A 27,356-nucleotide genomic window follows, 5' to 3' on the forward strand; every position below is an offset into this window, starting at 1 on the left:
CCAGATTCTAAAAATAATATACAGTGATCTTATCAGTACACATGGCTTCCAACCTACTTACTAGCAAGAAATAGCATGAGACTGGATTTGCTACAGATTGAATTATGTGGCTCCAAGGATGGAAATAAAGGAAGAGAAAATTGGCCAAATTGTTTCTCTGCCAATGCTTAATGTGCCATGAGGTATTTAAAAGATGAGTATTTGTTCTCAGTTTAGGTTGGTTTTGCTTTCATGACTTACAAAGTCTCTTTGGTGTCATGGCAGATCCTTTGATAGTTTTTTCCTTACCTTGGAGAACAGAGGCTTTTCTCATTGCTGCTGGGGAAGGTATCAGAATACTCCAGGTGACTTCTGTAATGACTGAGCAAATTTTCTCTCAGTGTCACAAATGACACTGTCTCCTATTTCTTATTTTGCTCTCCCAACAGACAGAGCTAATGTTTCTTAAATTCTTTTTATGTTTGTGTTTTATCTATGCTTCTCGACTCACTAAAGAAATTCAATTAACAAGTATCTAACTGACAAAAAGTTATTTAATCCTTTAGAGCATATAAATTTAATACTGGATTATTTTTACAATATGATTAGCATTTCATAAAGTTGACACATAAGTCTCTTTTGTTTTTATGCTTTTTCTATCAAATAGCCTTAAATATCAAACTGAGCAAGAATAAGAATTTTTTTCATTTTAAAAGTCTTGAGAACCTATGTAGCTTTTGAGGAAAAAGGAAGGTATTAGCTTTGAAAAATGTTAATGACATAAGCTTACTAATAAAACAATGTGATTGTCTGACATTTTTTTCAAATTTTCTTCTTATTCCTTTATATTCTTTTATTAAATCTAAATAACATATGATGCTCTTTCGCTTGGTCACAACCAGCAAGAGCATTGTGCTTTCATATAGGTTAGTATTTCTGTGTTAATTGTCGCTTATTCATCAGGGTGGCGAAAAAGTTATCATATAGAATTAATGTACTTATAAATTTTATTCTTAATGTTTTTTCACTTTTTGTTTTGCTTTAGTATAAGTTACTTAGAATTTCAAAACAAGTCATATTTATAACCAAATGATTAATAATTTAACATAAATTTTAAGTGAAATTTTTGAAAGAAAAGCCTGTCTTTTCCTTATGTTGGTTAGGTCCTTGTATTATGTAAAGTACTTTAAAATTAAGTTGATCTCTTCTAAAGCATTTTAAGGAAATAAAGTTAAAAAAAATAAATTTTCCATTAAATTGATTCTTGAATAATCACTCATAAAAATAGGGAATCAGGCCAGGTCCGGTGGTGCATGTCTATAATCCCAGTGGCTCAGGAGGATAAGGCAGGAGGATCCTGAGTTCAAAGCCAGCCTCAGCAAAAGTGAGGTGCTAGGCAACTCAGTGAGACCCTGCCTCTCAATAAAATACAAAATAGGGCTGGGGATGTGGCTCAGTGGTCCAGTGTCCCTGAGTTCAATCCCTGGTACTCTCCCACACACAAAGAAAAAAGGAATCAGGTAAACTTTTCTCATCTCTAAACCTTAACTGGAGCTATTTTAATAGCCTATTAACTTTTTTCTGTGAGATTGGTTTTGTTTTTGTTTGTTTGTCTGTTATACAAGAGCCTTGTGCATACCAGACCAGGGTGCTACTACTGTGCTATAGTACTGTTCCCTGTAAGTTCTTGAAAATTCTTTTGTTATATATTATATGTGTCTCTAAGTGTCTGTAAATAAAAGTAAAATGTAAAAAATACAATATTTTATTCATAAAAATACTATAATTAAAATTCAATTAGCATAAACTAAATTTGTGGATTTCATAGTGAAAAGAACATGATTTCCTCCTTTCTATTTGCTCATTAATAATATTAAATAATTATGCGTTAAAATGTGACAACTCAAAGAATGAACTTTTAAAAAACATTTTTAGTAAACTGAACAAATAAATAAATAGTGAATGCTATACATTTGTTAACTAAATAATTACTCATTTTTACATGTATACATGAATACTTATTGAATCATTTAATACTGTTTATAATTAAAACAAAAAATGGTCTTATAAAGAAAATAGTCCCTGACTTAAAGGAAACTTTGGATTTCATTTGAAATGTAGTATCTTCTATATAGACCAGATAATGTAGAGCTTGTGTGATTCAATAACAAGATTTAGTGGTCAAACAACTCTAAGGAAGGGAAAGGAAAAATCATTGTGAGAGCAAATATTAGGGAAAATATTATTGAAAGGGAGATGGATGAGATCTTTTTGAAAGAGGAACCACATAAATTCCAAGCATGGGGGCATCAGGAAATTCCTAGGTGACCATGTAAAAAGTACAGTGTTTTTAGAGAGAGAATGTTTTGGGGAAAGTGCTTATGTGAAATTAGAAAGGAGAATGGAAGCAACTAATGGAAGAGTGAATTGAACTTACTCTGATACACAGCAGAACATAACTTTCTATTTTTGGACACAGAAATGAGTAGTAGACTTCATGATATTACAGAACAAGTGGACTTTGAATCAGCAGATCTGGTTTGAACACCTGGCTTGGCCACTTGGTAGCCAGATTACCATAGACAAAATACTATAGTCCTCCAAGCCTTGGTTATAAAACCTGTAAGTCATTCCATGGCTCAAATGAACTGATCCATGGTAAAGCTCTCTATTTTTTAGCCACCATTTAATTAATAAATTATCTGCCATCTATCCCATCATGATTACAGGCTCCTATAGGAAAGGCACAGCAGCCTGTGTGTGGTTATCATCTGGTAAATGTTTTAATTTGGCATTCTGAATGCAGTCTTTCTGAGAAGTTTAATTAGATATATGTGGGGAAATAATTTAGATAATAATAAAACTTATGGATCAAAATTTTTAACTAGTTATTCATTGGAAATTTGCTGATAAATTTACTAATTTTTTATTGTTGTTGTTGTTGTTGTTAGTAACATTAACAGTAGTAGTAGTAGTAGTAGTAGTAGTAGTAGTAATTGTAGAAGGGACAAGGAAGCTTTGCCACTGAGCAACATTCCCTGTCCTTTTTTAAAAAAAAATCATAGTTATTACCAAGAGTCTTGGTAAAGTGTGCTCCTCCTGCCTCAGAGTCCAGAGTTGCTGGGATTACAGGTGTGCACAAACATGCCCAGCTACAAATTATTTTTAAAAGCTCCATTGTCTCCTTAAAGATCACATATATAATTTGAAGCAATCATTTTTTAAAATTCTACAACAGTTTTCAAGAAAATACAATGTTCCAAGGGTGATTTTAAACATAAGGAATTAGCAATCCAGAGGAATCTAATATTCTTGCTCTTAGGAAACTTGCATCCTAGTGGTATGGGAAAGACAAGGCACAGAATTATTCTTCTAATCTCTCAATGAGTGCAAAGGAAGATTATCTACTGGCCTCAAGGATCAAGTGAAGAGAAAGGGATTGAGAAAAAAGAAGTATTATCATTTTTGAGAGGGAAAAAATAGGCAACTTGGTAATATGTGGTAGAATTTTTAAACATCAGTGCTCATTCAGTCATATATGGGAAGAGATATCTCAACACAGTTGTCAGTTTCTCCAGCCATATTCAGCTGCCCTGGTACAAAAAAACAGTGGGAAAATAATTACTTTTGATTAGTTAGGGCTTTCCCAGTACCGTTCAAGAAAGGGAGAGAGAACAGAGTCAAAAGTGTTTGTAAAGAGTACTTAAAATAGTAATGAAGAATGAAAACTAACTTGAGTCAGGATGGAAGTGAAGTCATGAAGATGTGACTAGATTGTGAAAATGTAATAGAGAAAATGAATAGCAATCTCAGTGAGTTTGAAAATTTTAGTACGAAAAGAATTAAAGTAGTCAAACTGGAAGGTGGGGAGGAATGGTCAGAAAGTTAAATGTTCAAAGATGAGACTATATAGTTACTGATCATAATTATGTCAAGGGATGAATAGTGGAGTGAATAACTGACATAAGATACAAGAGAAAGTGATTGAATATGAGGAGGTATAATAATTTAGAGTCCAGGGCCTTAAATGGAGGAAGTCATGTAGATATAAAAGACCCCAAAATGAGGACAGAAGTGGAAGAGAAAGGATTACAGTGAAGGACATTCTAAGGTCACCAACTAACCAAGTATCTCAAGGCAACAGCCACAAGCTGGATAGCTGTCAGGAGCTTAGAGGAGTTGGAGATTCTTAAAGGTAAAAGGATGATAAAAGAAGGGGAAATAGCTGGAACAGTTCCCACTGGCAAAGAATGTGAAAGCAACTTTCCAAGAAGAGATTGAAGATGAGAGACCAGGTATCCCAATGGATGCAGTGATGGAAGGGTGAGAGGATGGAATGAGAACTTGTATCAGATTAGCATGTAGATAGTGTGGTGGGTCTGGGAAATGATGAAATGACTAGGGGGCTACAGAGGGTCCATTTCTTGTGGTCACGTGACACATGATGAGTTCAACTGGGCTGGTCTCTTCAGGGATGAGGTCAACTGCTGTAAGCAGAAATTCATGGTGTCCCTTGGAGACTAATCTGCCCTGGATTTCCTTTGGACAAGGAGTGCAAGAGCCAACTCAGGAAATCTGCTTGTAAGGAAGCAAGGGTTTTTATGAAAGGTGGAGTTGTATTTGGCCAGCCAAGGTCATCTCCCTAGGAACAGGAGATCAGCCCTGCCTGCTTTATTTGACAACTCTATTCTCAGTCTCCTAAAACAAAAAATTTTCTGAAACCCTAAACCTAGTCATTTAGATTTAAAAAGAATAACTCTAATTGTGCATGGAGGAAATTTTTTTTAATTCTGTGGGTGATGAAAGGGTGATGAAAGGTTGGATGACAGTGCCAAGAACTTTTATGGTCCTGAAAAAGCATTTTTTGTTTTGCCTGCAGAGTGCTATATCTGAGCATAAGGAGACAATGGCATTATAGAAAGATAGTCTTTTGTTGTTGTGCAGAAAGTAAAGCAATGGCATGAAGTTAATTTTTCCATTATTTGGTAAGAAATGGGAACAATGCAAAAGTTCCTGAAGTCACACTGACTTCCACACTTTAAAAAATGCTGAACAAAGTTGAGTGTTCAAGGATAGGTAATAGCAATAAAAAAAATGAATTCAGGGATAAGGTGGGAATTTTTTTATTTAATTCTGCAGGTTAAGTCTAAATTTTATAAAAGTTTTGAGCTTGTTAAAATGTGGAGCTACTCTCCTTTGTAAAATCATTTAAAAGAGATAAAATTACACTATAGTTTTGCAGAAATTGAAACAGAATAGTTTTAGGATTCCAAGAAGAACAAATAGACTTACTTGAAATGTGATTCAGTTCTCTCCCAAGACATGCCTGAAAAATCAATGCTGATAAAGATCAGTATTGAATAGAATGTAGTATGATACTCAAACCAGCATTTGTTAACTTTTAACTTTTTTTCATAAATTTTCACAAAGGGCCTTTGAAAGTAGAAATAATTTCTGTGTACAAATTATTTGTAACTTGACTCTTAAAAAATAAGTACTTTTGATCAAATAATATATCTGGTTGCACAAATTCTGTTTACACCTTTCTTATTTCTCATTGCATGTATTGCCTTGAAACCTAGATACCTCATCCCATGAATCAATCATACACTAGAATTACTCCCAAAGATCTGAAAACTATCTTTACATTTTGCTTCTTACATGAAACAGTACCCTTTGAATTTCCTGTCACTATGCCACTCCAACCAGCTATTATTCCCACTTCTAGCTTAATGAATCTGTTTTACCTGACCTTTAAATCCTTCATTCTAGTAATTTCTGTGTTAAAATATGACTTGAATGTCTTAAGATATCTAAAAAATGCCATAACTGTTAGAAATTATGTACCCTCTGAATCTGTGTCCTCTATCATCACATAATTAGTTTCTTCTATTCCTATCCTAGATAGGTATTTTCAAGTATAAACACAACAGGCAGTTGCCTTTCATATTCTTTATATTTTCATATTTCCTATGGAGGGAAAATGATTTAGCTGATTTTTGGTTAATCCTCAATGCACATACTTAATATACCCTTTATTATATTAAGGGGATTACATTTCTATCTAGAAATAAAAGATATTAATATTCTGGTTTAAAAATGTGAAATAAATGTGTTTGCTCTTTCTGCAAATATTTATTAAACACTACTGTGTATGATTACTGTTGTACGTACTAAAACACAAAGATGAATGGAAACTCTATACATATATTAACTGCACATCATAAATTGGGAATAAATACATATAGAAAACTGTGAAAGCAAGACCTTTCCATTTTTCTTATTTAATGGGTGTTATGGCTCTCCCTTTTTCTGGGCTCTGATCTGAAACCTCCATAACCTGGCTGAGACCTGTAGTGGGATTACTTTAAGTCAGAAGTGATTTATTTATAACTGTAACCTGAGAAGACACAGACCACCACCCCCCAACTGAGTAGAAGCATGGATGTCATGACACTTCCTGTGTAACCCCACTAAACTTCCTTTCTGTGTACTGTGGCTTTGAAGCATTCCACTTTAATCAGGTCACAATCTCTATATTGTGGGCTGCACAGAGTAAGGAATCTGAGCTTTTTATAATAATAAATAAATTGATATTGAGGAATAAGTTAAGGATGTAAAAAGAATAGTCAGAGTCTTTTTTGTGTAAAACCTTGAGGTTGGTGATAAGAAGGCACTTAGAAGAGTATTTCAGAGTTGTACAGTAGGTCAGATTTTTGTTTTTGCAAGTAGAAAACAAAACAGAATCAAAACACTAACATTTGATTGCTGCTTCCAAAATTGAAACAGCCATCTCTATGTATGAGGTAACATCTAAGCAGTGAATGAGTAGGAGCTTCAGTGCTGAGCGCATTGTCCCCTCCTATTCAGGGATCCCTTGGTCATAATCCCATGTCTAAATTCTATGCATGTTGAGAAGGGTTGGGGAGTGCTTCCTTGAAGAATCTTGACCACTTTGAAAACTAAAGACTATTTGTGCCTTTTTTCCTGTTAAAATAATAAAAATAACTCCATCCTTCTGCCAGTGCTAAACAGATGATGAGAATGGTCACTTAGTGCTTGTACTGTCAAAAAGATTAAAGACAGATCCTAAACATCAGACACAAGAAAAAATAATACAAATTAGAAAAGAAGGGTAAAGCCAGGTAGGGACTGGGAGAGGAGTGAAGGGGACAGGAAGAGAAAGATTCCATGAGAAAATCCAGTTAAGGTAAGCCCTTGCAATTGAGAAAATTAGCTCTGAGATTCTCATGACCAAAGTGAAAAATAGAAACATAATGGATTCTTAGCAGATTATCAAGGGAAACAAAATTCTTTTCTAGCTTTTAATTATTAGAGGAAATTATCACCTGGTCTTCAAATAGGTGACACTTGGATAGTACAGTAGATGAAGACTACATTGGCAACTTATTTAAATTCCTATTGACATTTCTTAGATTTTCCCTGAATAAATCATATTAAACATATAAAAGTCAGAGCTGGCATACAAACTAGTATTGTTACAATATAAAGCCCATGACACTATTTCAAATAATTTAATTCTCTATTGCCAATATTTCCAGCTCCCAATTCCCTACTCCATTACTTATAGTATTCCAATTATTCATTAAAATAGTTTAATATAATCATTAATAGTACAGCTTTTCCCCCACAGTGGGAGTAATCCTAAATAGTTGCATGTGAACCCAGAATCTTAAATTGGGACAAGACAGACAAGGTCATCTTCCAGGAGATTCCAAACCTGATTCTTCATCACCATTTCTTGGCAAATTTTTTTAAAAAAATCAGACTTAATAGCTGTAGGTATAGGCCCAGAAATCTGTTGTTTGTATTGCTGTTGTTTTAAAACAGGTTCTTCTGTGTAGTCAGACATTCAGGAATCACTGATCTGGTCCACTCTCCCATGCAGTGCATGCATCATCTCTAATAATAGTTGGAGTCAGTTGGCCTGACCATGTTAAGGGACATCTTGACTTCAGGAGAAAGGACAGTCCATTGTGGGAAAGTTTAATTGTCAAACTGCATTTTTTTTTTTACAATCACAGTAACTACAAATATTTCATTTCACTTCTGATTAAACTTTGTTGGGGGCTGTTAACCTTTAAAATTCCCCTGTAGCAAATATCTATGAAGCAAATATTTCATGTTCTCACAAAAGAATGTATATGCATCAGGAAATTATGTTATCTAACAACATAATGCCTAAGGGACTTCTTTTGTAAGTGAACTGTATCGGTGACTGTTCATCCTTAAGAGGTGTATAAATTATATGTTGAAATATGTTTTATTGAAATTGGCAAATCCTATCCATCTGTTTCTAATTTTTAAGATGTTGAACATCCTTTCATCAATAATACTGTCAAATGGATAGCTTTGTTGAAGGTAAATCTTAACTTTTTCCATTTTTAAAACATAATTTGGAGTTATTTACTTACAGTAATTATTGCAGTTTCTGACAGCTTCTCTAAAAGTATCTACCTCCAGGACCTCACTTTCATTTCACTACTTAGAGCCTAATGTTTAGAATGTGACCTGAATTGAAGATCTTTGTCTGTTTAACATGAATAATAAATGACCGGAATAATTTACAAGTTATGCATTTCAAATTAAGTGAATAACAAAGAAATAAAATTTCACATTATAACATTGAATGTGTCCTCCTACGGAAGATTCATTATGTGTGTATGAGTCCCATGTGGTAAACAAGGCTACGTGAAATGGCATGAAAATAAACTTAAGGTAGAAGAAAATAATTTAATTAGATCTGTCATGTTTCTCAAGAGGACAGAAATATACAAAAGAGCAATTACTCTGCATATTAGGAAGACTGAGGAACTTTTCTTCATTCTTCAAATTTTAAAATGGAAATTAATTGGCTTTTCAATATAAATGGTCTTTGGGAGAATTGATTGGACTAGCTGAGGCCTCTCATTCGGGGATGTCAAAGCACAGGTGGCTTAGACAATACAATTTCTTCTCACAGAGTGGTTGGAGACTCTTTTATCCATGCAAAAGTACAAAGGTTAAAAAGCTGCCTCATTCCAGGTGACTTGGGAGTCAGGAAGCAGTCTCGGCTTCGGGTCATTATTCAGCTGCCAGCCAATGGAGGCCGGGACTGCACGGATCCTCTCTATGAAGAGAAGGCCTGCGAGGCCCCTCCAGTGTGTCAGAGCTACAGGTAATAGAGACAAACCAAAGCAAGGGACGCCCTCAGAAGGACTTCCAGTCCATATGCTTCCAGACAGGGTAGAGAGGAAGCCAACATTGCTTCTTCCTCAGACTCAATGCAGTTTGGGATGTTTATGGCTGTAGCTGCCATTCCTGCCTCTATGGAGTGGAGCTGCTCCACTTCTGAAATTATCTCCTAGGAGGCAAATGCTTGTGTAAATTTCCCATCTGTGTTATTAGCTCCAGTGGTTAGGGGAAATGTTTTAGGTTGATATAAAGTATTTGAAATGCAAAGAAGTGGTTAATAATTATGAAACACATATGCTTTAGGAAGCCATTTCTATTTCACGTAGGAGAATAGCCTAAGCATTTTTCCCCTGGCTCCAAAGAGCACCTGTTTCTCATAAACAGTGGTGTTCTGGCTCAGGAAATGACATTGCTATGTCATTGATGCTAGTAAGATGTCTGCTCAGTGCATCTGTGATCATCCCAAAGAAAACGGTGGTTATTGAAGCTCTATATCAACTTGATAATTTATTAGAGAAATTTGGATTCCTTGCTATTCAGACTTAAAGTTTCTAATTGAAACTTGATGTAGTACACAATTGCAATCCTGACAACAAGTGAAGTACTGTGGCATCAATTAATGGAACAAATAATAATTTAAATGGAAATTTATGGCATATTTGCCATCTTAATACATCTGTCTTTCTGAGATGACAAATAGTCTACCTGTATATTTACATCATGAACATTGTCAACTAGTAGCACAAACTTAATCATTTTTGAAACTGGTTTTTGTAAAAGCACATTAAAATTTCAGTTGTTGAACTACTCCTGGAGTACTGTAGTCAAAAGAGCATTATACAAAAGACTCATGACCTGAATGCAGTTTCATAACTTGAATGCAAATAAACACAACTTACTTAAATGGAATACACTTCTGGTACTAGGTGGTGCACCTCTTGGCAGTCTGAATGATTAAATATTCTAAATGCCCATTTGTAGCTCTCTGCATAGTCCATTTCTATAGAATTGGCAATGAAATACTCTTGTCTTCAATACCATAAAATATATTTATATTGAATGCCTTAACAAATATATACATTACACTTAGATAGGACTGATCATAGTTGCAAACCTCCTATTTACAATGGTTAAAGTCATTTCTTTTGCTGCTCTCTGTGATTTTCCTTCTTCACTGGACTTCTATTCTTTATTCATAGATGGAAGACTCACAAATGGCGCAGGTGCCAGTTAGTCCCTTGGAGCATACAACAGGACATCCCTGGAGCACAGGAAGGCTGTGGGCCTGGTCGACAGGCAAGAGGTGAGAGGCCCTACTCTGCAGTTGATTTGCTTTTCATTTCTCCAATATCCATAGTGATGCATTTTTCACTATGACACCATTCTACACAATGCCAACACCAAGGAAATAAAGTTAAATTTTAAATTTTGTTTAAATTTTAAATTTCTGTTTAAATTTTGTTCTTTGGTGTTAGCCCATAACTACTGAATTTTACCCTAATTTGTACCTGGAAGAAGATCAGACCAAACTTTTGGTTATGGCAAAGATAGTACATTGAAGCTTGGTTTGTTTATTTGTTGTTATTGTTGTTGTTGTTGTTGGTAGTGGTGATGGTGGTAGTTTTTAGATCAAATTATTCCACATTACTTCCCACCTTAACAATTCATAAAGTTCACATACATGCTTGCCTATATACATCATATAGATGTATGTGTACATTTGTGCAATGTACTACAACTAGATATCTTTCCCAGAAGTTCTCAGCAATGACATCCCTGCCATTGTCATGGCTATCCATGATCCTAAGCATATTTGGTACTGGTTTTTAAATGAGAGATTTGTTTACTCAAAACCTGCAATATGAGAACTTAAATTGACCTGCACTGCTATATTATATGGAATACTACAGAAATTAATGATGAAAAATTTTCACACTTGCTACAATTATTTACTACATTTTATAGGAAATAGTTAAATTTTAAGCTTTGGAACATGTTGTCTATACATGTAGCAAATTCAGTCTTTAGAGAGTTTGTGATTTTTTTATTCATAGCATACAGTTCCTGCTATGTACTTACAGTGTAGCTTAATATGCAATTGAATGTGCATTTACCTTTTTTAACTTATAAAGATATATTTTGTTTCCTCATTGATACTTTTTTTTTTTGATGATAGTGGTCTGAACATACAGAACTGAATTTCAATTTGTTCTAACTTTATTTGGGACCCCAACTTCCTTTAGAACTAGAAAAACTTGCTTTTTCTTTTGAGAACAGTTACTTCATTTTGGAAAGGAAAAGAAACATAATCTTCACTTGAAATATAAATATAAATTTAGAAGTCTTTGCTTGAAATATAAAAATTTTCATAAATAATACTAGTGATTTTTAGGATTTTATTTGCATAGTTTACTTTGTGTGTCTTTTACCACCAAATTTGGTAAACAAAAAAAAATCCCTTAAATATATATAATTGAAAGTCATTCTCATTTCAGATTATTCTTCAAGAAACTGATGTAAGCTTTTCTTATCATGAAGTACTAAATCCTTCTTGAATGGAGCCTATGTTTACGTACATTTATGGTTTTACATAGTTTATAACAAAAAGAGGCATGAGTTCGTGATCAGGAAACAAGGTTTAGTTTCAGTTCTCTTCCAAAAACGAGTTTTGCTTATCTCAGTTTAATTAGATGGAAAAAAAAAAAAAAAAAGAAGAAGAGAGATTTGGCTCAAATGATCTTTTAGGCTTATTCCCATTTTCATCCTATCATCTATGCACAAAGTAATGGCCAGAGATCAGAGGGTGAAATTAAATTAGGTAATATAGAGGAAAGACATATTTTTACAGACTTCCACTGTAGGAAATATAAGATATGATAGAGGCAGTGCAAGTGTGAAAACATCTTCAGTTCTAAACTGTTACTTCAAAGCTGCACAACCTTGGATGATTCATTTCCTCTCTTTGAGTTTTAAGCCTTACTGCACTGGCTACCTATTGTCTTCATTAAATGGAAAATCCTTACCCCTCCCTGTAAGTTTATAGCCCTGATGAATGTGCACAATATGGCATAGGGCATGAAAGCAACAATATTAACTTTTGGTTTTTTGACACTCAGTCTGGGCCAAAATTATTTTTTCTGTGACAATTGTTGATGTTTTTATTTCCACATCTGAAAACCTCGGTTCATTCCTATTCTGGGTGCCTGCTTTGTTGTATCTACTACTCCTACCCACTCCCTCTGTGGAGAAGGTCTTTGACTTTTTCGGTGCTGCTTTCTTGCATTTCTTTCTTTGGTTTTCTATTACTGGTCCCTCTTCCTCCGCCTGTCCTTAAACAGTACTTTCTAATGTTGGCATACTTGTCAGACTGCTTACTCTATCTCTGTGGTCTTATCATTTCTAGGCTGAGAAGTGAAAGTTCCACTATAACAAGCAATTTCCACAAAAATATACTTCTTTAACTTTCATGCAGAGATCGCCTGTTTGTTGTTGCTGTTATTATTTCAGAAGTCAGAAATTTGTTTTTCTTAGAGCTTTCATTTCTGCATAACATGAAATGGAGAGAAGTATCTTTTGCTAATGGCAAGAAGGCAAAATTTTCTTGCTTTAGTGTTTATGGCTGTTTTCAGAATTTTGCATGATCAACCTGCCAGAGTCTCCCTGCTTTCAACTTTGTCCTTTTATCATCAGAGACAACAAACATACAAACAAACCTGGTGCTGTTTTTTAATGACTGAAATAATTGCACAGTAACCATCAATCAGCAGAGGCTGTAGACTCCACACCCCTGCCCTCTCCAGTATGTCAGACTCTAATTCAGCTACTCATTCTCTGTGATTGCATTCTGAAGGCTGTGCAGAAAGAATCATGAGTGTTATGAAAGGGTAAAGGTTTCAAACCAGGAGCTTTCATTCATTAGGGAAATGAAGTCACTCCTCATTCAACAAGTAGGAGTTAAGGTTAAAACTGAACAACTACAAAACCAATCATTTGACACTGAAGACCTAAGAAAAGACTTAAAGAATGGGCTGGGACTTCACTTGCACCATCTTGTTAAAATGAGTAGAAAAGAGAAAAAGAAAAGAAAATGAGATGAACTCTACCAGCTAAGCATAGAAAGTAAGGAAAACAATAAATAAGTTCTCAGAATAGGGGGTAGATTGAAGCTCCCAAGATGGGATCTGGATCCTGGGGCAATTTTATGGAGAGCTATAAATGTCAGGATCAGTATTTCAGACCTTGTTCAGTAAGTGGTAGAAGCAAAGACCTGATGAAAGTGGTGTTTCATCTGTCAACATGAACAGAATAAATTAGGAAGATAAGACACATGGGCCTGGATGTCAGTGACTATGTCATTGGAGCGGTGCAAGGTTGCAGTAACAGAGACTCCCACTGGAACCACAGTACAGAAATGGGCAAAACGCAATTAATTTTGGACTTAAGATAGTAGAAAGTAATTTTAGGACTTAGTGGCAGGTAATACAAGGAATGATAGAAATAAGAGTCAAAGTAGAACATGATTCTTTTAACTCCAATATTTTCAGCTTGAGAATAACTTTATTGGTGAAAATTCTTAGACCTGAAAGTAGAGCCAATTTTGGAAAGTATACTTTTTATATTTTGCATTTGTGGCCATAGCAGGGTAGCCAAGTAGAAAAATCTAAGTATGCATTTAAAAATGCATAAATGTAGCTATAGATAGCAGAAGAAATTTGAGCAACATTTGCATAAAGTAGTTGGATGAAGTCATATGAAAAACTTAGGTCTTTAAGATTTATTATATATTTGAGGAGAAGTGGTTATTTCATTTTACTATTAATAGATTTCTTTTTCCTCTAGCCTATTCACATGTGTAGGGTCTTTAAACATTCCTTTTATTCTAAATAATTTAACTTAAATGCTATTAACTTTAAATTACTGTTTCCTTGCTTGCACTGAAAATGACACCATATGAATTAAAATATGACCATTACCATTTCATCTTACTTTACTATTCTGTGGTCCTAAAGATATAAATTCTTATTGCATGGATTCTATCAAATTATTTGTCTGGACCAGAGGTTAGTAAATCCAGCCTGCAGTCTGCTATTGTTTTGTCGTTAAAGTGTTATTTGAAAACAGCTTCATTCATTTCTTTGCATTTCCTATGGCTGATTTCAAGATACAAGGTAGAGTTGAATAACTACAAGAGACAATACGATCCAGGAAGCCAAAATATTTTTAAATACTCACCCTTTTCAGAAAAAGTAAAGAGTTATCTAAATTCAGAAGCATGTAATAAATGACATAGTCACAACTGCGAATAGTACTCAAGCCATTACTCAATAAGATCAGAAAGTTCCTGGAGTTTATTTTGCCCCTTGGGAAGACGTTTCCAAATTCAATTCAGCAATAAAGGAACTATTTTACAGTTAAGAGAAAAGTGAACTTTAAAAATTGTAAAGGTAGTAAACTGTCTTTTGGATAAAATTGCTTTTTTTTTTTTTGCAGGGGTTAGGAATAAAATGTTGGCTTTCAGAAAAAAAATTAAAATTAAGAAAGAGTGAATGGATAAACCTGAAAATTTGGGGGATATGGAAAACAAGAGAGAAAAATATTCTAGGGTCTCATAATTCTCCTGTGTAGAAGATGATAAATCATATGCAATAACTGGACATCAAATGTTAGTTTACTTACATACAAAGAATGTATAAAAAAGAAAGAACATGTTTCACATAATATGCATAGTCAACACAACACACTTATGAGATCAGGTTAGAGTCAAATCTCTTAAACCTTTCATATTAGTAGGAAAATATAACACTAAATTTTCTTTTATCACCTTACTAATCAAGCATCCCAGGTCTTTTATCCAGTCACTTGTGCTAACTCTTAACCACCTGTTAACAATAAAGTGGCTATTACAGATGAACTTCCATTTTTACTCTTAATACTATTAATAGCATAATTGTCCACTTGTAGGAACTATGTATGGTGACATATTTATAAGATTTGGGGGGCATTCCTAGAGTATCTTTAACAAATAATTAACTGTAATGGTTTACAATCCTAGCACTAATATTCACTATAAGGCAAATTGCTGAGAATCATTTTTATCTAGAAGTAAGTCAGAATATAGAAAGAGTCTACACTAATCAACTAAATGCAGTCTTGACCAAGTATATATTCTGTGTATGTAAGAACCATCTGAAAAAAATGGTCTATTACATTAAAACACAAAGTACTTTAAAGTAAATTGAGAACTGGGAGTGTAGCTCAGTGGTCGAGCACTTGAGGAAGATGTGTTAGATGCTGGGTTCAATATCCAGCACTACAAAAAATGTAAATTACTATGCTTAAAAGTATATATAGCTGGATGTGGTGGCATATGCCTGTAATCCCATGGCTCAGGAGGCTGAGAGAGGAAGATCACAAGTTCAAAGCCAGCCTCAGCAACAGCAAGGTGCTAAGCAATTCCATGAGAACCTGTCTCTAAATAAAATACAAAATAGGGCTTGGGATGTGGCTCAGTGGTTAAGTGCCCCTGAGTTCAATTCCTGGTACTTAAGAGGGGAAAAAAGTACATATAAATGTATGTGTTTATTTATGACCAAATTCCTTTACATTTGAAAGGAAAAGCAAAATATTTTATCAATCATTCCCAGAATCACCAGTAAGTTTTGCCCAATCTTCACTTAGTCAGATTAGCTACTATACTACATACAGAATATTTTTTAATACATCAAGTGATTCTGTAGTAATCTTTCATAAAATAAATGCTTAAATATTGTGCTAATAGTTATTTTAATCTGCTCAGGTGGCTATTACAAAATACCATAGACTGGGTGACTTAAACAGCAGAATTTTTTTCACAATTTTGGAGGCTGAAAGTTCAAGATTAAGATGCTGGCCAATTTCTGAAGGCCTTCTTTCTGGCTTGCACACAGCAGTCTGCTCTCTTTGCCTTTACATGGTAAAAAGAAGGAAAGGAAGAGAAAGTTCTCCTATCACATTTTGAAAGGGCAATAATCTCATCAAGAGAGCTCCCCCCACACTCAAACTCAAGACTTCTTCAATACCTGTTACTTCCCAAGGCTGCATCTCCAAATACCATCACTTTGGGGTTAGAGCCTCAACATATGGATTATAGGGTGAGGCAACTCAGTGTATCAAAATAGTGAAGTGTTAAGTAAAATTTTAGTATACAAAACTATATATTTGTTAATATTATTTTCTCTGAAAGCTGTAAAAATAGGATTACATCAGTCCTTAAAATTCAATGCAAACTTCCTGAATATCATTCAATATAATTCATTCTCTCATAGAAGAAGTGTATATTAAATACATGTTATATGCTTCATACTGCTTTCACAGTACTAGGCTCAACCTATTGAGAGAATAAAAATAAACAGCAAGTAATTTAATATGTTACAGTAAGAAATACACTGTAGTGTACATAGATAATAACTACTAAAGAATTGGAAAAAAAGGAAAAAATTGATAACCACTGATAGGGAATATAGGATAACAAAAGCAAATAAATAAATAAATAAATAAATAAATAAATAAATAAATAAATAAAAGTAAAAGCTATGTGCTTAGGATTAATGTGCTGACCTGTTTTCTCAGGGTGCCTCTGAGTGTGTTAAAGGCAAAACCACATTCTGGAGGATCATGAATATAAAGAGGAGGAGGAGGATTAAAAAATAGAAGTAGTGAGTAATTTAGCAAAGTCTTGGGTACTGTAATCCAGCAAATTTTGTCAAATGCCATAAGAACTAAAGGAGAGAGGAAAAATAGATTTAAAGAAAGAATTAATAGAATTTGACAATTTAAAAACTTGCTTCATACTATTCAAGTTGCTAGTGTATAACTTTGTCTTTCTCTGTTCACATTTATTTGTCTTTCTCTGTTTACATTTCCCATTTGTTCAGATGGTATTTAGAAAGTTAAATTACTGCTTGGTCAGTGATTAAATATCATTGAAACCATAATAACATTGCATCTACATTAAATATAAAATATAATTATACTCATAATAAAAACAATTTGGGGCAGCCCAACCCAAGTGCTGGTCTCTTGCCTTCCTCCTCTGACTCCATGAGATTCACCACATGTTCTTCCACCTTCTCCACCAACCACCAGTTCCTGGGCTCTTTCCAGTCAAGTCACCTAGCCATCAGGGAATCAGTCAGTAGTACAGCCAATGTCTAAGCAGGCAAAAGATCTTGGGCTTCCCGATCTCCTTCTTCTGCTCCCATAGCTTCCAGGGTAGATAGGACCTGGGGATCTGGCTGCAGAGATAGCTTGGGACATGGTGGGAATGAGTCATCTACAGCAAGAAGGAGACCATTCAAGAACTGAATGACTGTCTGCTCTGCTACCTGAACAGAGTAGGGAGACCAGAAACTGATAAGAGGAGGCAGGAGAGTAAAATCCAGGAACACCTGCAGAAAGAGGAACTGCAAGTCAGAGACTGGGGATGTTCCTTCAAGACAATCAAAGGGCTTAAAGCTCAGATCTTTGCAAATTCTGTGGACAGTGACTCCTTCATTCTAAGGCCTGATTGATGCCTATCTTTCTGCTGATGACTTTACAGTCAAGTCAGACTGGTGTTGGATAAGAGGTGTTCCCCAAATTTCCTGTGTTAATTCAAGAATATTCAAAGGTGAGATGATTTGGATTGTGAGTACTATAACCTAATCACTCCATTCTAGTTTCAGTGGACTGATTGGTGGTAACTTAGGCAGGTGGGACATGGCTGGAGGAGGTAGATCACTGCAGGTATGAGCTAGAAGGATACATCTTCCTCATGGTCCCTTCCTCCACTCTCTACTTCCCATGTTGCCATGAGGGGAGCAGCTTCCCTCTACCACACCTTTCCTTGATGATGTTCTACTTCACTTTGGGCCTAGAGCAATGGAGTCTGCTGTTCATGAACTGAGACCTCTGATACCATGAACCAAAATAAACTTTTCTTGTCACGTGTTTTGGTCACAGCAACAACAACAAAAAAAAGCTAACTACAACAACTGATCACTCACTAGTCTGCACAGAGTGACATTTGTGGCCCCTACAGAGTCATTAATGACATCAATATCACTCAGCTACAGCTGGAAACAGGAATAGAAGCTCTCAAGGAAGAGCTGCTTGTTCATGAAGAAGAACCATGAGGAGAAAGGCAGAAGCTCAGAACCCCAGTCTGACAGCTCCTGGTTGATTGTGAAGATTGACGTCCCCAAATATCATGACCTGGTAGACAGGATCATGGTAGACATCAGGGGTTCAGTATGAGGAGCTGGCTCATAAGATCCAAGATAATTTGGACAAGTATTAGCCCCAGAAGATTGAAGAGAGCACCACAGTGGTCAGGTCATCATCTTCCTAGATTGGAACTGCCAAGGTAATGTTCATAGAGCTAAGGAACACAGCCTTGGTCCTTGGAGATCAACCTGGACTGTGGGTAAAATCTAAAGGCCAGCTTGGAGCATAGGCTAAGAAACATGGAGGCCTACTACTCCATGAAGATGGAGCAGTTCAGTGGGTCCTGATGCACTGGAGCCAGAGCTTGCAAAAATCAGGTCTGAAGATTAAAAGGCCCAAGATTAAAAGACCCTGTTGAGCATCAAAGTCAAGTTATAGGCTGAGATGACCACCTACTGCTGTATGCTGAAGGGCTAAAAAGACCTCAGTCTCAATAACACCCTGGATAGCAGCACCTCCATGGGAACCACCCAAAAGATCACCACCACCAATGTTTTCCTCTCATTTTCTCTTGATATTAGCATCCCGGATGACTTGGAAAATTTGATTTTCTTTTGTATCTAAGAGTCTTGTCATAAAATGTAAGTATCATTTGCCATTTTCTAAATAGTAGGTCACAAAACGAGACTGGCGGCACACACTGTGTTTCCAATAGTTTCAGGAGGTTTCATAAGTGATGCTACCATTAGTTAAGCCTTCCCAGATCCTACTGCAGTCTAGCCAACCTTGATGTGAGCTACTCCTCTGGGGGCTGGTTGATATTTCCTAGTAAGTTCACAGACTAGCATTTTCAAGTACATGCTGGGAATCAATGAGATGGGGGTCGTTGGTAACTATTTAAGAACAATAAGAAAGAAAAGTACGTTTGTTTTTTGTTTGTTTGTTTTTTCCATTCTGCAAGCATTATATTCACAAACTGTAAGGAGGAAGTATAATTTGAGAAACTTTTCAGTGAAAATCTCTTTTGCACAAAAGAGACCTGATTGTTACATCAACCTAGTAAACAAGTAGAGCCCTCTTGTTTTATTTATAGATCTGGTCTTATTTCTAGGCACAATTAGGTCTCCAGGTAACCAGCTCCCATTCACATGAAGCTTTTTCTTTTTATTTCTACATGATTCATTCTGACTATTGTCATTTTTTAAATAAAACTATGGGAAAAAATCTCTCACCTAATCACCCAATCAGCAGAATATATTCTATCTCTAATGCTACCTAGACACTACTGGGATGGGATAAAACGTGCTCATATTGCTCAATTTAATAAATAAGGTCTCAGAGCTCCTTGAACTCCTTGTTACAGATAATCCAGCAGCTTTCACTGCTCTAGGATATTGATTCTTTTCCTGTTTCCTATAATGAACTTCCATGTGTATATTTTAGATCTAAAAATTTATATCCCTCTGATTATTACAATGAATGTACAGCATGGTCTTATATGCTGAAGAGTGATCCATTGACCAATAGATGTTTCCTTTTTTGTGCAAAGTGAATAATAAAGGCGTTTTATTCCTCTTCAAGAATATGAAGATAAGCAGCTACATTCTGAATTCTATTACATTTACTTCAGAGCTATATGAGTAGTCTTCCATTTACATACTCACATGTGTAATGAAGAAATCCATCTCATTAGTTCAAACAGTATTATCTATTCATACTATGAAACTTTATTATTTTCTTCTTTTAAAAATTTATATTTTCTTTATGTTTATAAACCCATTCTAGAATTTATATACATATAATACTCATTGATCTTTTTTTAATTTAAATTCATGGGAAGTTTTAAAAATACACAAGATTAGGGAGACTAATATGAATGCTAGTAATGCAGTTATCATTTATTCAGCTTCAACAGTTTTCAACATATTGCCATTCTTGATTATCTGCCATTTCCTACACACCTAAAAAGAATTTTGCTGAAGTATTTTAAAGTCACTTCAGACAGGATATATTTCACACATAAACACTTTATTCTTTCTTATAACAATTGTATTCTTATCACAACAAACAAAATTAACAACAATTCATATCATCCCATGATTAGGCCATGTTTAATTCTCCCTCTCTGTCTCAAAAATGTCTACATACAATGAACATGTTCAAATTAGGGTCCAAAAATTGTCTCCAAATTGCATTTTGCTAGTTTTACTTTATATTTTTTTTGGAGTCACTTTTAATCTAATAGCCTGTTGAGCTCTCTTTTTTGTAGCACTTACTTGCTGAAGAAACTCTATTTCTTATTTCTTGGTAACCTTTCCTCAGAATTGATGGGCAAAGCTTACCCAACTTGATTCATATGCAACCCACAAGTTAGTCACATTGATGTCTCCCATGTTTTTAACCTGCTGGGTGCAAATTGTCCCCTGACAAGTAAAAATTGTTGGGCCTTATACAAATGAAATAAAATTATAAATGAAATATATGTATATAATGAAGATAGAGTTAAATATAGAATTTTACTTTAAAATGATTATATTGATATTTGCTGATCTCCCACTAAAAGCTTTCATGTACATTATCCATAGGATAGCATGATCTTTGGCACATCTTCCTAACAAGGCTCAAAGGAGAACTTATACATGAAATATACACACTCCACCTGCAAATGCAGATAAAATTTTGTGGGTAGCTATAGCTTTCTGGTGTATGTTTTTTTGGAAACTGTGCTTAGTATGATCCATCTTTTCCACAATTAAAACCACCCTGTTTTCAATGTCTTAAAAATGGTTTTAAGATTTATAAAGTTGAGAGACCAGATGGCTCTCTTTCCAAACATTTATATTTTCCTTATCCAATAGCAGGAAGTTCTTTCAGATTTTATTTCTGTGTTTGGATTGTTGTGTTTCCTCTGAGTTAGAATGCAAACAAATTGAGATGTATGATAAATTTTCAATATATTGTTCAAATGGTGCTGTTGCTACTTGTTTGGATAACATTGTGTGAGTAATTCATTCCAAAAGTACACTGTCAAGAATCTGAGATAAGAAGAGTGGAGTGCTGAGTGGGTGTCTAAGAACAGGCATGGGAATTTTACACATATTTTTTCTTTTCAAATACCTGAAATATTTAAGGCATATAGGGAAATAAACTGTTTATTTAAATAGTTCTGTGCAAAATAACTCTTTCCATAATTGTATTTGAAGTGGTATTGTTTTATTTTGTTTTCTGGGTTTTTTTTTTTTGTGTGTGTGTGTGTATGTAACTTAGTATGATGATAAGTGGAGCAATTCTGAAATATAATTGTGAGATCCTTAATGGAGAACCTAAGAAAATTTCATTTAATTTCTCAAAAGATTTACATTAGGGTTTGTTTCAAGGAGCCAAATTGATAAGTAGATAAAAAAGCTTCATTTCAAATAATCCAAATTTAGCTTTGTAATGTTTAATTTTCTTTTAGTTATGAATAGTGTAACCCTCACAGCTTAAGATATAAATATGGTAAAATCTCTTATTTTCTAAATTAACCATTTCTGGAGGCTCCACGTATCCTAGCTAGTAAAATGTCTAATATCTTCCTCTTTGTCAGTCCTTCCTTTTGAGCATCCTTGGGCCAGCTTTCCCCAAGAACCATGAGAACTTACCAAGTTTAAAGTGTGTAAGTGGTCAGTCCTCTTCCAAGTAACAGATGTAGAGAGACCTGCAAAGTCACGTCGATTGGTTAATATATTGCATAGGGTAGCAATCCTTCCAACTAGATGGATGCTTTTTATGATCAGTTCCTGTTCAAGTCCCCATCATGTTCTCTTATTGAAATCTAAGTCAGAGGTCTCTTAGTCCATACCTAGATGCCATTGTTTCCCAAAGCTTGGCATAGTGTAAGAAGGATTAGGTACAATTTGTGAGATTCTCTTTGTGATACTTACTGTTTTTTCCTTGTCATCTAACCTTCATAAAGCTCACTGTTTCCACTTGACCAAGTTTTACTGTATTTAAAATTCAAAGACTCCTGTTCTTAATTGGCTATACCAAATTTGGGTATAAAAATGAAATGACACCCAAAAAATAGGAGAGTATTCACTAATGTTGGCACAATGAAGAAGGGTCTTTTATGTAACTCTTCCTGCAATCATTGTATTAAGTTTTACTAAATAAACAGAAAACATAATTGTTAGTTATGTCCCTTTACACACCCCATTACACAGCCCTGCACTAACAGATGTTAAGTTTTAGTTCGCAGATAAAGACAATGTTATCTAAGCTGGAGCCCTCTGAGTCCTAACTGTAATTTAGGATCAAAATGTAGGCTTCTCCCCTTAATTTCATGATGATGAAGTCCTGAGCAAGGATAAATCAGCCCAGCTTTAGCCTAGACCATAAACTTGAGAAATCCATTTAATTCATCTAAACTAGGCCATTTAAGGTAACTCAATGAAGATTAAAAATTTAGGACTAAAGTTTAAATGGTTCATCTGCTTTCTCAGTAAATGAATGAATTATTTTTAAAACCAATGTGAGAAATGACAGAGGAGAAACAGGACTGAAAGCATTGCTTGCTGTTTTTCTTTATGACCTTTATTACCTTAATATTATATCCATGTTCAGTAAGTAATAAAATTGTTTCTTATTTTAAGTAATTCACTAGAATAATACCTTTGAATAAATAATTTATGAATTTAAATCATTTGATAATTTTTAGGGTACATAACTGTGGAAATGCTGATAATGATATGATAAAGTATGATCATTAAAAGTTTCCTTTTTCATTTCTAGTTTCCATTTTAATTTCTTCCATTAACTACATCAGAACCTCCTAGTAAATTTACAGTATACATAAAAACAAAAACATGCTTTCTATGAGTTTCAAGACAAGTTGCATAAGTACTCCCTCCGCACCTCAAACTACCAACCAATTTGTTGCTAAGACCTTTCTATTTAGAAATTCTAGATTGCTCAATGTTATAAAATAATTTAGAAGTAACTGGTTTCTCCCAGCACCTTTTTGAATACCCTATGTCCAACATAAACTGTGATCAGAATGCATATATGAAAAGTCTCCTAAAAAAAATTCATTTCTTTATACCCCACATGTGACAGAAATTAAAATCTTTAACAGAATCTAGTAAAAGCTGCTAAATGCTCTGTGTGTTTTTTCCTGTGTATATGTGTGGGTAGGTGTGGTATGTGCTTTTCTGTGCCACAAAAACCCAGAGGGTTATTTGCTATTTTAAAAAACTTACAATCAATATTATGTGTACTGTGATTATTAGAAACACTGCTACCAGATTTCTACTGTAGTAGGAAATTAAAAGGATTCCTCTGACAGAGCAAATGTGAATTTCTGAATTATAGAGTAATTAGAACTATGCTTTTCATTCAGCTATTACTTGTCGAAAGCAAGATGGAGGACAGGCTGGCATCCATGACTGCCTCCGGTATGCAGGCCCTGTGCCAGCACTCACACAAGCTTGCCAGATCCCCTGCCAAGATGACTGTCAATTTACCAGCTGGTCCAAGTTTTCTTCATGCAATGGAGACTGTGGTGCAGTTAGGACCAGAAAGCGTACTATTGTTGGTAAGAAAAATTAGGATGCCTAAACCAACTCTTGTCAAGGTAGAAAAACACAATAGAAGTCAGACCAAGAGAATTTTGACAATGTATCTGAAAACTGCAACTGCCTCTTGCTGCTGTTCCTACACTGAATATGTCAGTGGACTTGGGTGTGTATTTTAATGTAAGTTGGCAGTAATAGAAGCATTATGTCATTTTAATAGAAAGAATAAGCAACCTGACTCCCTATTCAAACTGATTGTGCAATACATGATAGATTATTTTTTAGCTTAAACATATACTTGCAGTGAATTGCCTAGAAATTGCAAAGTGCTTGGAGCAAGGAAGAAAGGTTGCTTCTTCATTTTCTCAACCCAGACTCACTATCACAGGTTCAGGTTATCCATCATCTCCTAGAAGGAGAAATATGACATTAATTCTGTATCTGAAACTCCATCTAAAAAGAGAGTCACAATGACAAAAGTCAGTAATGTACCAAGCAACACAGGAACCCTCACACTGAACTGAAGACTAACACATTGCAAAAACTGTCAGTAGCAAAAGGCAGCAGAAAATATTGGTGGTAATAGACCATTCAGAATGTTTAAATTATTAAAACAAACACCTGTAAAGTGGAGTCCATTGAAAATGACATAAGAAAACTTAAAGTTTAAGTTAGAGATAGGTGTAGGTAATTAATTATATACAAGAGAATATATTATTTAATATAATAAAATAGTTTGTGGTATAACAAAAATAATTAACTAGATATATTTTCAGGCATATATATAATTTGTACTCAAGAAGAATTTATATAATTTTAAGAAGGAATTTACTCAAAACTTTTCAAATATTTTATTCTAATATTAAATATCTTCATTTTTAATATTATTTATATTTCCTACATTAATCACCACCTATGTGAAAATGATTACTATTCAGAAATTCTGAAAAATACAATGCATAGATGGAGACATAAAGCCCATAAATCTTTTCTGAATTTGAATCCTATGTAACTACACTATTTGCAGTTACCAAGGAAGTGACTGTCTCTGGCTCATATTTCTGCATATGTGAGGTTTATGCAATCACCTCAAATTCCCCAATCAGTGGAAATAATTTTTTTCATTTTAGAGGATTTTATTCATTTTGAAGAGTTTAAAATTCAACACAGTAAGTAGTCCCTTATACAAAATGGGTCATTTTTAAATGAGAATATAAGAAAATTTTTTACTATGCAAAGCACACAACACCAGCAAAAATCTGCATAGGAAGCACTTTGGAGTGAGAAAATAGTTTTATTTATAGGCTAGTAATGGGTATTGTTAAATCAGAGAAAGGAAGTTTAGAAAAGTAGAAAATTTAGGGATGTTTTAAATTAATAATGCTATTTTCCAACTTAAATTGTCAAATGTTTCTCTTCCACAGGAAAAAGTAAAAAGAAAGAAAAATGTAAAAATTCCCATTTGTACCCCCTGATTGAGACTCAGTATTGTCCTTGTGACAAATACAATGCACAGCCTGTAGGGAACTGGTCAGACTGCATTTTACCAGAAGGGAAAGTGGAAGTGTTACTGGGAATGAAAATACAAGGAGACATCAAGGAATGTGGACAAGGATATCGTTACCAAGCAATGGCATGCTACGATCAAAATGGAAGGCTGGTGGAAACATCCAGATGTAACAGCCATGGTAATGCAATTTTTCTTCAGTTTTCATATTTACTGTCTTTGGGAGTAGAAGTAAAATGCATACGTATGGTACTAAAGCTTTTTGGGAGTGTGTTCTAAACTGAACACAGTGGAGCACCACATGATGTTTCTCTTATATCTAACAGGACACTTGGTGGCATCGTCTAATTGTCCAAAGCCAAGAAGCCTGATGGGGCCCATATCCTTAAAAGAATAGGCACAAATGGTTCCAGAAACCTCTTGGAGCTTTTCAAGAGCCTTTTTACTCAGTAGACCCAACAGTCCCCAATGATCTATGTACAGAAAGGATTTAAAGAGGAAGTAATGTTTGAATTCAAATTGAGATTAAAGTTTTAAAGGAGACAGACTTTTAACAACCAAACTGGCAAGCTTTGTAATGTGCCCTAAGTGTCATTAAGTAGCAGAGAGGAGAGGTGGAAAATAGTAATTGGTGAAAACTCAAACATCTGTTTATTGTCCATCAAGCTAAGATTAGCACAAAATAAAACCACAACAACAGAACACAAGAAAATGTACACAGTCCTAGAAAACTGGATGCTTTTATTTTCTAAAGCAAAATAGAAAACGAAAATGCACTGATAATTGAGTTGCAAAAAGTTTGAATCGTGGCCATCTTTGATCAAAGTATATAGTGAAATCCTTGAGTTTTTTTCCTTAACATGGGCAGCATTAAACGATATTTGTCCACTATTCTTTTATTTTAATACATCTGTTTTGAATCACAGATGTGTTGTAATTGTATTCTCAAGCACTAGTTAATGAATTCCAACCTTTTTGATAGGGATGACCAAAAAAGAATGAGTTAAATGGCTAGGATCTAGGTACACTACCCTCCAGTCTTGCCAAAATAACTTCTGCTATTGGAACAAACTAATGAAACCATCTCACATTTACAAACAATCAAGATACCACGGTGACACATTTATTGGAATCTCAAACCTTTCTTTACAATGTTTTCTAAAAACATTTTCCTTAAAAAAAAATCATAGAGTTCCTATTTCATCAAAGTCTAGAGATGTGAACCTCAAATATTCCATGGTGTTGAGAATCTAGATATAATATTTTTCATGTTAACATATGTGCATTGGAAATTGGAGATTATTCCATTTACTTAGAACAGTAACTACAAAAGAAAAATATTTATTATATACATACTTTGAGAAATGTCTCTAAGAGTAATCTACCTCAAAAAAACAAAGATACTATGTCTTAGATACCAAGAAAAATATAAATTTCCTTTCTATTTTGGGATTATAAAGTAGAAAATCATAATTACTTATTAAAATGTGAAATTCAAGATCACTTTAAAAATGTGTTTCTTTTGGAATGCTGCATATAAGTGTTCACTCATATTTAACTTGTTATGCATAGTTAGCCACTGAGATAATAATTTGTTTATAGAATTACCTGTGAACTTCCAGAATAACTTTAATATATTCTCACTTTTATCCTAATCTGCTAATTAGATGCAAGAGAGCTTAAGTAAGTCACTTAACAATCTTACTTTAAGGGAAAAAAACTTAAAATATTCTGTGACTCTCACACAAAAAAAATTGGAACACTTATTAAAGAAAAAAATACAAAGTTAATTGAAATTGGCCAAAGACAGAAGACTTCTTCCACTGTCAATTTAAAGCATCAGGAATGAAGTACTGTATTCCAGGGATAGGTATAGATAGAAAAAGATGTGTTCATGATAGCATTGAACATCATGGGACTTGGGAAAGGATATTAGATCC

The 27,356-nt window shown here is 34.4% G+C and overlaps 1 protein-coding gene across 3 annotated transcripts in view; it reads left to right on the forward strand.

Moving 5' to 3' along the window:
* The window catches only part of Thsd7a (thrombospondin type 1 domain containing 7A), a 399,002-nt gene that overhangs the window by 315,501 nt on the left and 56,145 nt on the right, over positions 1-27,356 (forward strand). For all 3 annotated transcript variants that reach the window (XM_078040341.1, XM_078040342.1, XM_078040343.1), the window contains exons 10-13: positions 9,025-9,157; positions 10,374-10,477; positions 23,735-23,929; positions 25,334-25,597. In XM_078040341.1, coding sequence (XP_077896467.1) covers positions 9,025-9,157; positions 10,374-10,477; positions 23,735-23,929; positions 25,334-25,597 — 696 coding nt within the window. The remainder of the gene's footprint in view (positions 1-9,024; positions 9,158-10,373; positions 10,478-23,734; positions 23,930-25,333; positions 25,598-27,356) is intronic.

The sequence above is a fragment of the Ictidomys tridecemlineatus genome, chromosome 2 (genome assembly GCF_052094955.1).
Source record: "Ictidomys tridecemlineatus isolate mIctTri1 chromosome 2, mIctTri1.hap1, whole genome shotgun sequence".
Lineage (NCBI taxonomy): Eukaryota > Metazoa > Chordata > Mammalia > Rodentia > Sciuridae > Ictidomys > Ictidomys tridecemlineatus.